Source organism: Vipera ursinii, assembly GCF_947247035.1.
Source record: "Vipera ursinii genome assembly, chromosome: 1".
Taxonomy (NCBI): domain Eukaryota; kingdom Metazoa; phylum Chordata; class Lepidosauria; order Squamata; family Viperidae; genus Vipera; species Vipera ursinii.
Genome location: NC_139512.1, coordinates 70,498,070 through 70,510,609, shown reverse-complemented (window position 1 = coordinate 70,510,609; position 12,540 = coordinate 70,498,070). Strand labels below are relative to the sequence as shown.

The 12,540-nt window shown below is 45.0% G+C and overlaps 1 protein-coding gene across 1 annotated transcript in view; it reads left to right on the top strand.

The window, feature by feature from the left end:
• Window positions 1-8,063: 8,063 nt before the first annotated feature.
• Window positions 8,064-12,540, top strand: part of TTC9 (tetratricopeptide repeat domain 9) — a gene marked incomplete at both ends in the record, with an annotated part of 37,868 nt that continues 33,391 nt past the window's right edge. The window contains one exon of the mRNA XM_083348369.1: window positions 8,064-8,502. Coding sequence (XP_083204495.1) covers window positions 8,064-8,502 — 439 coding nt within the window. The remainder of the gene's footprint in view (window positions 8,503-12,540) is intronic.

Genomic DNA, 12,540 nt, shown 5'->3' with positions numbered 1-12,540 from the left:
TGTTCTCCTTATATGACGTGGAAACCACCAGCCTCATATTAGTCCACCAAATCTCTTCCCATTTCTCAAGTGGAAGTGCATAACCAAAAATCTTCCCCCAGGCAATCATCGCATCTTTTACCACCTCCTCCCCTACTACCCTAGTTAGCAGCAATTTATAACACTTAGATATCATCCCTTTCTCCGGACCCAGCAGAATCTTATCTAATTCCTGCAGATTCAGATAAATACCCCTTCCTTCCTTATCCTTCTTATACCTTGACTGGATCTGCAGGTAGACCCACCACTCCAATTGAAACCCTTGCTGAGCCAGATCTTGTCGTGTTTTGAGTTCTCCCCTGCTATTTAAAAGTTCTTTGTAAGTTGGTCTTCCCTTCTTGAGTAAGGTCGGATGGGTCAAGGCTTCCAAAGTTGATAACCAACACGGAATTTGCGCATAGTACTTAGCCCTTGTCTTATCCCAATTCCGAATCAGTATATCCCTTATGTAGTGGTGAGTAAACTGTTTGCTTGGAGGAGTACCTTCCCGCCAAAGAGCTGCATGCCATCCCTGCAGCAAATCAAATCCTTCCAAACTCAACAATCGATTTATTCCTTAAACTTATCCATTCCTTGCCCCAAACTAAGAGGGCAGCCTGATAGTAAAGTTCCCAGTTCGGTAGGCCAAGGCCCCCTCTTTCCTTAATTTCTTGCATCATTTTTTCCCCAATCCTGGGCCGTTATGGGGGCAATATGCTGACTCTGTAAACTGCTTAGAGAGGGTTGTAAAGCACTGTGAAAAGGTATATAAGTCCATTGCTTTTGTGCCTGCTGTAGCTGTAACAGTTGCAGTCATGCAATCTCCTTTTGCGACTTTCTGACAAACATCATTAGGGAAGCCAGATTCACTCAACAACCGTGTTACTAACTTAACATCTGCAGTGATTCACTTAATAACTGTAGCAAGAAAAGATTTAAAATGTGGCTAAACTCATTTAACAAATGTCTCACTTAGCAACATAAATTTTGGGCACAATTGTGGTTATAAGTCGAGGACTAGCTGTACCAGTTTGAGGAAGGACCCCAGAAAGCCACCTTTCTACAGACAGAAATGGTGGTAAGGATTGCAAATAAGTATTAATGAAACTCAACTAATATTGGAAAACATCCAAATCTTTGAAAACTGGTACCTTTTTCCTTTGAAAGCAGCAATATCAACAATATTAGCAATTTCTTACTATTTTCAAAGCTTAAAATGGGCATGCCTGTTGTACAGTAGGAATAGATAAAGCAACCTGCAATAGACAAACTATTGGTTTTAATCATAGACAGCTTGTGATATAATAAAATTACTTGCATCATTTCTAGTGGATAAAGAATTGAATGCAGATCAGTGAAATCAATTTAGCATTAGCCAAATTATTTGAGCTAATATATGACTGAGTTTGCGCCTCATTCTAAGCCTTAGTGTGATTTGTTTAGTTTTGTGTGAATCCAGTCACTGTGGACTATAAACCAAAGTTTAATGTATTGTGTGTCCTGCTAATTACCACTGATTTTATTAAGACTTAGACTCACCTAACTGAAATGGATAAATATTGAATCAATCAATTTGTAATCCCTGATTAAATAAACCATAGTCTGGTTTGTTGTGTGACACAGCAAATAGCTCTGTGTTAGAGAATACTTAGAGAATGCTGGATTACTATCATCATATCTATGCTAGAATGCCAGATTAGTTTAAACCTCATAATCTGTCCAATTTTTCTAATTCTCCATTTGTTATCTGTAGATGAACGTGTGAGAAATATTGGCCCTGACAACAAGACACCACAACCCTGCAGGAAGTATTCACAAGTTGAGGAAGAAGCACTGGTAGCAAACTTGCTGTGCAGATTGCTCAAGTAGGAAATGGCAGGACAGCCTTTACCCTAAGACTCTGTAGAGCTCCAGCTGACTGAAAAAGTCAATACTGGGTTTCATCCAGCCTTTGCTAGCCAGTAACTAGCCAAAGTGGGTGCCAGCCAAACGTATGACAAGAGCAAGAATTTAGACCCCAAACATCAGCTACATTCACTTTTTTTTTTTACTAAAGCTACTACAAATGGACTATTAAGGGTAAAAATTGAAGTAATTTACTACTCAGAGACCTCCCACTCTCTTTCCCTCCCTTAGGGGGGAACTCTCCTCATCATACTAAAATGGCAAATCAGCCATTTTACCACTAAAGCTTGGTCATGCTATTCTGAAGTGCTGGGGGCTGCCAATGGCCAGTAAACTCTGAGTTGCCTTCCATTGCTGCAGTAGACATATAAAAATGCCATGCAAAAAAAAAAAGAATAAATGGCAGTGAAGGGTTCCCTGGTGCTCTGTGAGCTTGGTTGTTGTCTTGCAGACATTTCATTACCCAAACTAGGTAACATCATCAGTGCTAGCACTGGGTAATGAAGCACCAGCGTAAAAAACCCCAAACAAACAACCAAGCTCAATGAGGACCCCTCATTTCAACCCCAATCTACAAACATTCTCCTTTATTGATAAACGGCAGTGCCAGGAGAGAAATATTTTCTCATTCTTTCTGTAGTTGGCAGTTGGTACCTGATAATATTTTTGATTAAGTGAAGAACATCACTGCTCCAAGGGACAGGCAAAAGTGGCAAGTGAGAAGACATGGGTCACAATGGAAAGTCCTCCCCTTTTGTAACATTATGTCACAAGTACAGAGTTTGTGTGGTGACATCACAATGCATATTTCAACTTGTTGTCATCACCCCAGCTAGATATGACGAAGATCTGAAGAACATTTTTACTGAAGAACTGCTTACCAAAGAGCATAATATTTATTTATTTATTTATTTTATTACATTTATATACCGCCCTTTCCCGAAGGACTCGGGGCGGTTTACAGGGTAATTAAAAACCAAGATACAAAAGTTAAAAACAAGTTTAAAAAGAAATTATATTTGTCCCTGTATAAATAAAGCGTACTGCTAAGCTTGTAAGCCGCCCTGAGTCTTCGGAGAAGGGCGGGATATAAATGGAATTAAAATATAAAAAAATAAAAAATAAAACCCCAGTTAAAATAAGATTAATCCTCAGCCTGGCCCAGAGAGCTCGAAGAGCCAGGTCTTCAGGTCCCGGCGGAATGAACGGAGGTCGGGGGCAGTCCTCAGCTCCACTGGCAGCTGGTTCCAAAGGGCAGGCGCCCCCACTGAGAAGGCCCTATCCCTGGGTGTCGTCCGCCGGCAATCCCTTACCGCTGGCACCCTGAGAAGACCCTCCCTGTGGGAGCGCACTGGACGAAGGGAACTTGATACCGGCAGCAGGTGTTCCCTCAGATATCCTGGACCCAAGCCATTTAGGGCTTTATAGGTCATCACCAGCACCTTGAATCTTGCATATAAACATAAAGACTTCTGAATTTGTCTTGTTTTTTGTTTGTTTGTTCAAATTCTTTCTCAGTTATTTATGGGTTTACATCCCTTTTTTTCCTGTAGCTTCTTTTCTAGACTGTTAAGTTCCACCTAACAGTTCTTTATCTTCATGGTTAACTTAATATAACTCAGAGCGCTATCTTCTTTTCCATCAACAATATATGAATATACTCCTAGTGGCTGCCCTGGCGGATGTGAGCAGAATCAGCACTGAGGCATCCAGCATGGTAATAAAGGCCTGTAAATTCCTCCAGATTATTTCCTTTCCTCATCTCCTCTATTAAATGTAACTGTAAAACTGAATTCTGTATTTTTTATAAGCTTCACCATATCTGGAATGTAAAACTCCAGATAGCTACTAAATGGAATTTGCTATGTCTCTTTTTTGCCATCTATTGGTCACCAGGAGTTTTGCAATCCAGATATGGCAGTCCTCATTTTATTGTGTGAAATTCATTAAAATGCTATTAAATTCTCTCCAGAAAAAGACTGACTGCAACTTTAATACCTGAAATGGGTACTGTTGCCAAAAGATGACTAATTGCCTCATAGCAGGAATTTCATATTTGTGATTTCAATGAGACACTCACATCTGATGACTGTAAGAGATAGGATTAAAGGCTTACATACTTTGTCTTTAGTTTTTACCTCACACATACACACCAATTCTTGAATGTCTTTTAATTACACCTACTACTATTTGCAAACAAACTAACTCATTTCTCCACACACCCACACATATATTCTCCCCATAGGAACCAGGCTATGGTTTATTCTTTGCTTCAGAGGCCTTTCAGGTTTCCTTTGGATGATAGTTACACATACCTGTTGCAGGTGCCTACTCTCATTTCCTGGAGACTGTTGAGGTCTGGATGGGGAACAAAAGATTAAAACTGAAGCCTGGCAAGAGGGAGAGACTTTGTGTCCATGGTTTCCGGGCTCCTGGAGAATTGCCATCTTTGGTCTTACATGGGGTGGCACTGCCCCAAACAGCCCCAGTCCATAATCTGTGGTTTCTCCTGGACTCACCAATACCTTTCAAGAGCAGATGGCAGTCATGGCTAGGAAGACCTTTGCACAACTGTGAGTTGTGCACCAGTTACGCTCTTTCCTCAACCAATGTGCCCTTCTCACACTCACCCATGCCCTAGTCATCTCATGTGTACTCAACATGAAGCTTCAGTTGGTTCAAAATGCAGTGGCCCCTACAGTTTTGCACAAATCAAAATCAGTGCAGCTCCCATAAAAGAGGTGACTTATTACTGATTTGTTTCCAGGTGCAATTCAAGGTGCTGGTTGTGACTTGGGGCCAGGAAATTTGAAGGACCACCTCTCCCCAGTTACATTTACCCAGCCCACCAGAGCAGGAAGGCAAGGTAAGTTACAGATCCCATTTATTAGGACAGTACATCTAGTGGGACCCAGAAAAAGGGCCTTCTCTGTGATGGGTCCCCCGCTGAGATAAAATTAGCCCCCACCTTGATACTTTTACAGAAAGCCCTGAAGACTTGGTTCTGTCAGTGGGCCTGAGGATCCCAGGTTGAAATGAAACCCATCAAGTGGTTAGTGTAATTGTGCCTTTGGCTGCTGAGGGGGGTATTATAGTACTTTCCATTGTGTAATCTCTAGAGTTGCCTTGTACAATTTGGGTACCCATATAAATGTGTTTAAATAAATGCTTCCCATCTGCAAAAGCTACCATTACTTTTTTGTAGCATCTATCTGACCTGGTTACTATTATACTTTAAAAGTTGGAATGGATCTAGTTAACAATTGGATGGAAGAAACTAGGGAATCCCAGATCTGTGAGGTAGAAAGAAAGTTGAAAAAATATTTGGAAAAAGGGGGATAGCAAACCATTTCTGTACTCTTGCAAAAAACATGTATGGGTTTGGCCATGAGGTCACCAGGAACTTGACTTGAAGGAAACTGTAATTTAATACTTTGAGATTTGTTTTAAAGTTTTTGAATTTTAACCACTGATGCCTTTGTTGAGCTGAAAGGCAACTCAGGAAGACTTACCGTAAATGTATACAGAGGTAAGAGCCAAATATAAAACTGCATTCTTTCTAAGTCATATTCATCCATCCATTCATATTTAAGGTTACAACAAGTAAAAAAAAAAGCTGACTTGAATATCCCCAAAACAAATCCTTTCCAGCAAATGCTATACAGTCTTGGTAAGATATTCTAGAAGCACAATCCTTTACTTGTTGGGGAATCAATTGAACTTTATGGCAAATGTTTTCCAGTTGACCTCATTTATACTGGATGACCACAAATTCATATTGGCCAGCGGTTGTAGAAGTTATAGTCCAAGACATCTTCACACAAACTGAGAAAATTAAGCCTGTGTGAACTAGGCTTATGTCAAATTAATGTAATGCTGGGTATGTTTTATTGTCCCCCATTTCTTTCCAAAGTTACTTTCTTCTAGGATGACAAAAAAAAAATCAGTTATGAATTTTCAAGACAAAATGCATAATCCCTGGAAGGTGTCATAGCCGTCTTTCCAATGGAATGTTTGGGAGCAGAATAGCTACTTTTTTACTTTAACTTCCCAAGCTTCACATCTTAGCCAGTGTCTGCAATGGTGATTTTATGTAACACTGTTCCATTCATGCAGGAGCGAAGTTATAAACTCTGAGGTTCATGCCCATTGCATGTCTACAGAATGGGCTCAGGGCATACTCAAAAGCAGGTGATTAGACTAAACGGCTGTGAACATTTGCCTATTGCGTAGGCCTCATCTCTTCAACAATTTTGAAAACTCATCCTATTTGACTCATAGTAAGAATGGCAAGGCAGAAGACGCCAGTTGGAAGCTGGGAGGGGAAGAAATGTTTTTATGCACCACTATTTTGAACACGAGGCATTACAGAATTAATGGTCTGCAGAAAGCTCCTTTTACAAGTGATCTGTTGTAGATCAGGTTGCTTTTAGCAGCAATGGGAAAAGGAAAGAAATACACTAAGAAAACATCTTCCAAGCTACTGCAATAGGGGTAGGGGAAGGTAGAAGAAACCCAGGAGTGGATGAACTTAGGGCTCAACTATCCATTCTGCTGCTTTTCGTTCTGTTGTTTTATTTCTTCCCATTCACCCAGGATCATCTTTCTATTTCACCATTACAGGTAGTCCTTGACTTACAACGGTTTATTTAGGGCAGACATGTCAAACACAAGGCCCGGGGGCCGGATCTGGCCCACGAAGTGGTTTCATGCGGCCCGCGAAGCCATCCTGGAAACAGTGAGGGAACGGCCCCCACTGCCTTGGCCCTGGCCCAGAGACCCTCCTTCTGCCAGAGACCCTCAGATCTGTCCCACTCCTGCCCAGGCCCCCATAGGCACCCTTGATGCGAACGATGTAGAGCTGGCCACGCCCACCCAGTAGGCCACGCCCACTCTGGCCATACCCACCCGGCCCCCTGAGGGCAACCGCAATGCTGATGCGGCCCTCAATGAAATTGAGTTTGACACCCCTGATTTAGGGACTGTTCAAAGTTACAACAGCACTGGAAAAAATGACTTATGACCACTTATGACCTTTGCAGCATTCCCCCATGGTCATGTGATTTACATTTGGATGCTTGACAACCGGTTCATATTTATGACAGTTGCAGTGTCCCGAGGTCATGCCATCGCCTTTTGTGACCTTCTGACGAGCTAAGTTAACAGAAAAGCCCAATTCACTTAACAACAGTCTTACTCAATTTAACAACTGCAGCTGTTCACTTAACAAGCGTGGGCCGAAAAGTCGTAAAACCCACTTAAGAAAGGTCTGACTTAGCAACACAAATTTTGGGCTCAATTGCGGTCGTAGGTCAAGGACGACCTTGCATTATATCCCTCTGCTCTAAGCTGTAGCCATTCACCACGAACGGACCCGGCCGCCAGGTGAGCATCACTAGCTACTATTGTATTTATACACAGGCGCTTAGGGCGCCCCCGAGCCCGTCCTTTCCCCGCCCAAGCGTTCTGATCCAGGACGCCTGTGCCTTTAAGAGCCTACCTCCCTTGATCTCTCAGAGGCAAAGAGAGGGTGGCTTCCCCCCCACCCCCCAAAAACAAATTCGGGGCGCGGCGCTCTGCTTTCCCTTCTCTCTGCCTACGTCACCTGATAGATTTCCCGTCTCCCCTTCATCCCCTGAGTCCCCCCACCCTTCCCATACGTCGACCGGTGCCTTTAGAGCCGGACGGAGATCGGGTTGGGCAAGCGGGAGGGCTCCTGTCCGCCCCTTCTGCGTGCGGGCAGAACCTCCTGGGTTGCCAGCAATTGTCCCTCAGCGAAATCCCCTCAGCACAACGCAGCAGCGCGGGAACCAGCAGCCCCGCGCGCCCGGCGCGCTACGGGAGGCAGGTCGAAGAGGAGAGGAGGAGGAGGAGGCGGAGGCGGAGGAGGCGGCGGCGTCCCGCTCTTGCCAGGAGACGACCGCAGGATGGGAGCAAGGAGCCGCGCCGAGCCAAAGGGTGGCAGCAGCCCCAGCAAGCCGGGAGCTGCCTTGGCCGCCGCTTGAATCCTTCGACGGGGAGAGGGAGGAAGAGGTGGCGGCGGCGGCGGCGGCGGCGGCAGAGGTAGCTTCTCGCTCTCTGCCTTCAGCGTCTGAGCTGCCGCCGCCCTGAGAGCGAGGAGGAGCCAAGCAGCGGCTGGCATGGAGCGGAAGAGCCCCGTTACCGCGGGGAAGCCGAACCCGGGCAGCCGGGCAGCAGGGGACGGGCACTGCGCCCAGGACGGCGGCGGCGGGCCGGCGGCGGGCGGCCAGCATCGGGGCAGCGGCTGCGGCCAGTTCTCGGTTGGAGCCGCCGCCGCCGCAGCTTCTCCGGCTGCGGAGCCCGAGCAGCTGATCCGAAGAGCGCTGGATTTCAAAAGCCAAGGAGCCCAGTGCTACAAGGAGAAGAAGTGCCGGGAAGCCATCGGCAAGTACCACAGGGCGCTGCTCGAGCTGAAGGGGCTGTTGCTGGCCCAGGAAGACGCGGAGGACGCCGCCTCGACCGCCTCCTCGGCGGGGGCAACCGGCCTGGGCAAACTCTCGGACGAGCAGAGGCAGCTGCTGGACAGCATCGAAATCGACTGTTACAACAGCCTGGCAGGTCGGGAGGTCTCTTTCGGGGGGGGGGGGGTTGCCCTCGGGGGTTGGATGGGTGAGTGGGTGGAGAAGACAGAAGGGTGAGTGGAGGAACTGGGAAGGAAAGCGGACGGAAGGCAGGCAGCGCCTGGCCGTTCTCTGGCCCGGAGCGCTCCGACCGCGCTTTGCGACTAAAGTTCGTCTTGGAGGCTGAGGGCAAAGGCGGCTTGGGGAGTGGGGGGGGGGGAACGGAGATACTTATTCTCGCCGCAGTTGTTTGCAAGTTGGATAGCGAGATTGAGTCACAAAACAGGGACGGCGACAATGACAGGTGTCGTTTCCTCTCCTCCCGCCCACCCCCACCACCCCCATCACCCCCGCCTTTCTGCAATGGGATGGAAACCTGTGTTTTGCTGAAATCGGGCGCAGGGATTTGCCGCCTGCTGCCATGGAGTCTGGAGACGGAAAAGCATCCCAGATGTGTTTCGAAAGATTCCTTCTAGCCAGACAGCAAATAGGCCCTATTTATTTAGGATGAATTGGCATTCTCCGCGGCATACTTTGTAGGTTGCTTCTGTCTTTGCCCTGGGGTGTGTGTGTGTGTGTGTGTGTGCGCGCACTAACAGCTGAAAAGCACATCTGCTGCAGTGCACCTTTCTACATCGCTGAATAACTGGGGCATAATAAATAGCTATTGCTGTACATGAAACTTTAAAGTAAAACGTTGGGTCCTTGTCCCTAAGGTTCTTGCAATCCAGTTCACCTAAAGGGAGAAAGGATGAGAGGTGAAAAAAGTAATTTTTGCGGCAGATTTCTTCCAGAATAAACTCTTATGAATTGAAACCAGTTCATCAGATTTGTGAAGTATTACTTTCGGTAGATAGTGCCACCAATCTTCCCATCTAAGGGAAACCAATCTATGGAAAATGCTGGTTGTGTTTATGATCTCCAGAAGCAGCAGAATACAATCAGTTGCTTTGTCTTTAACATGTTGCAAGAGTCTGTTGTTTTCCTAGTTGCAATAGCAGGGTAACACAATTGTCCTTCTAGAATTTGTCCCTAAGGGAAATATATGTCCATGTACTCTGTGGGCAATGGTAAAATTAATACACACACAGACACACATACAGTACAACCCCAGAGCACTGAGTGCTGTCTGTGTGTGTGTGTGTGTGTGTGTGTGTAAAAGGCAGCACTGATCATAGCAGCACAAGAACAGGCAGATCCATAGAACCAGGGATTTACCACACTAGATAGCACCCAAGGGGTAGGCCAGTGTCTTTCAATCTTGGCAGCTGAAAGATGTGTAGACTGTAACTCCCAGAATTCCCCCAGCCAGCCATGAAGGAGAATAACAGGGCTAAGAATCTGTGGGAGTTCCAAATCCAGATGGACAGGCGTGTACTAACTAGATAATCAAGCAGACACCAGTAGTAGTAGACAAATTAATAGACAAAGACCAGAAGAGAGCAGTAGTGAAAGATGTAGTGGTGCCAAGTAACAACAACACCAGGAAGAAGTCTGAGAAGTACCAGGCCCGAAGGAGGAACTAGAGGAGATGTGGAAAGCCATAAGCCAAAGTGGTCCCACTGACGGTAAAAGCACTTGGGGGTGTGGGGCTGTGACTCCTAAATGGGGAGAGTGGCTCCAACTGATTCCAGGACATCAGCGCTCTTTGCCCAGAAGAGCGCAGTGCTAGGAACAGTTAAGATACTGCGCAGAACCCTCAAAAGCCTTTTGATAGAGGACCCAAGATTGAGGAAGTCACATACCACCCAAGAGATTTTGTGTGTGTGTGTGTGTATGTGTGTGATGCAGTTGTTCAGATTTGGCTTTTATTGCCCTTTTGGGGGACAGCAGAAGACAAAGGGGTCTAAAGTCACATGTTTCATAAAAGAGAAGAGGAATCTGAAGAAACTTTGTGGGGAGAAGGGAAGAGAAAGAGCAGCATTCATTACATTCCCCTTGAAGCACAGCATCTATACAGTAGCTGGATTTTTTTGTGATTTTTCAAGAACAATGTAATTAGGAGCCAGCAATTTTATGTTGCTACTAATTTGATGACAATAACTTTGAAATGATTGATTGGCTCTCCAGAAATTACGGTCCATAGATTTCCCCCCCCCAAAAAAAAAAACTTCCTGTCAATTATATAGCACTTCCCTCTCCCCCACTCCTCTGCCTGTTTCTTCCAGTTGTTTATCATCAGTTCAGTGATTTGGCATTAATACTACAATGGGTGGAGTCTCTTTCAAAATTACTGATGGTAAAATACTCTTAATTTGATTTCAATGAGCAATGGGAATACTTACTTTTTAGAGAATTCAGAACAAGGCAACCTACTCATTTTTGTCTGTTATCTATGGCCAGTAGCAACTAGAATGCTAGTTTTTAGGAGTCTAGGCTCTAAAGTAGGAGGATCTTGGTACAAATTTTACCCCTTCTATATATTTGATGTGACCCAACAACTTTGATTTATTCATATATCATGGGTAAGGAATCAATGATAGCCAGTTATATGAACATAGCTCATCAGTCTCTCAGTCAACACAATACTAGCGTACCTTGCAGAATTTCTATAAACTTTACCCTAAATACACAGGGGAAACATTTTAAATTCTTTTTTTAAAATAAAAAAAAATCAAAATCAAAAAGAGTATTTCTCAATCTTGGCAACTTTAAGATGTGTGGGCTTCAACTCCCAGAATTCCCAGGCCAGCATGACCCACCATATGTTGGGAAGGGCAAAACTCCGGAGGTGCGTAAACCGAGCAACAGACCTGAGACAAAAGCATTGTTCAGAAGAGATGTTACTGGGACGAAATGGAACTTTACTGTCTCTGCTTTTGCTTGGTAGGTGCTAGCTTACTTTTCAGCTTAGTGTGGTGTATGAAACTGGCACTGTTCTCTTAAACCATTGTTTTATAGTTTTCAGTTAATTGTGGTTTATTCAGCAAATGACAGCTAAGTCTTGCCATGTGGTATGAACACAGTCTCTCTGGGTGTAAATTTCATGACAGCCACACAAGTTTCTGTTCCATGTGTTGCATATTTCTCAGGTATCAAGATTCAAGAACTACAAAGCACTTTTATAAAATAGCACAGGGGTAGTCAACCTTGGCTCTTTTATAACTCATGGACTTCAACTCCCAGAATTCCTGAGCCAGCACAGCTGGCTCAGGAATTCTGGAAGTTGAAGTCCACGAGTCATAAAAGAGCCAAGGTTGACTACCTCTATAATAGCAGAACACTGAAACAATGAATTCATGAATGTTACTCTCTACCCATTCTGCTTCCTTCCAATCTTATTGGCCTCCCAAGGCCTAGAGTAGTGAAAGTTCAACATATTAGCAGTGCACCAGATTGGGGAAGGGGCGGGGGGGGAGAGGTATATTTCTGCTTCAATAGCCCTCTGCTTCAATAGCCCTCCTCTTACTTGGCTTAACCTAATTCTGAGCTCGTGCATTTTTATGTTTCTCTCTGGGCGTCTTGAGTGTGAGAAATACATTTCTATCATACTCTTTTTGCCTTTTGTCCCATATCCATGGGCTCCAAGCCTACCCAGTGTCATATTATTATATATATCTTGGAACTAAGAAGTCCCCAAAGATGACAGATGTCATGGAGGATGGGGAGAGAGGGGTTTCCTATTCCCAACGTGCACATTGATATTAATAATAAATGATGGTGGCAGCAAAGATCAACAAAGGACCTCCCTCTGAGCAGTATAAAGACAAATAAGAGTCTGCCAGGAGAGGTTGATCTAATAGCAGAGTTTGGACCCTGAGACCACAGTGAGAGAGATTCATAGCTTGGGAGCCCAGCCAGGAGCACAAACTCAGCCTGTCATGGCTGCTAAGATGATGCAGTCTCTCAGCTTCTGTAGCATCTCCTTTTACACTATTGGGCCCATTCGTCCTTTTTACTGAGTGTATCATTTCAGCATGGATGGGAAGAAGCCAGGCCCTACATCATCCTTCTCTGACTCCTTCTTCAGGAGGAAAAAAAAACAAACACCACACCATTTCTTACATATGCTCCTCCACTCTCACTGTGAATGTAG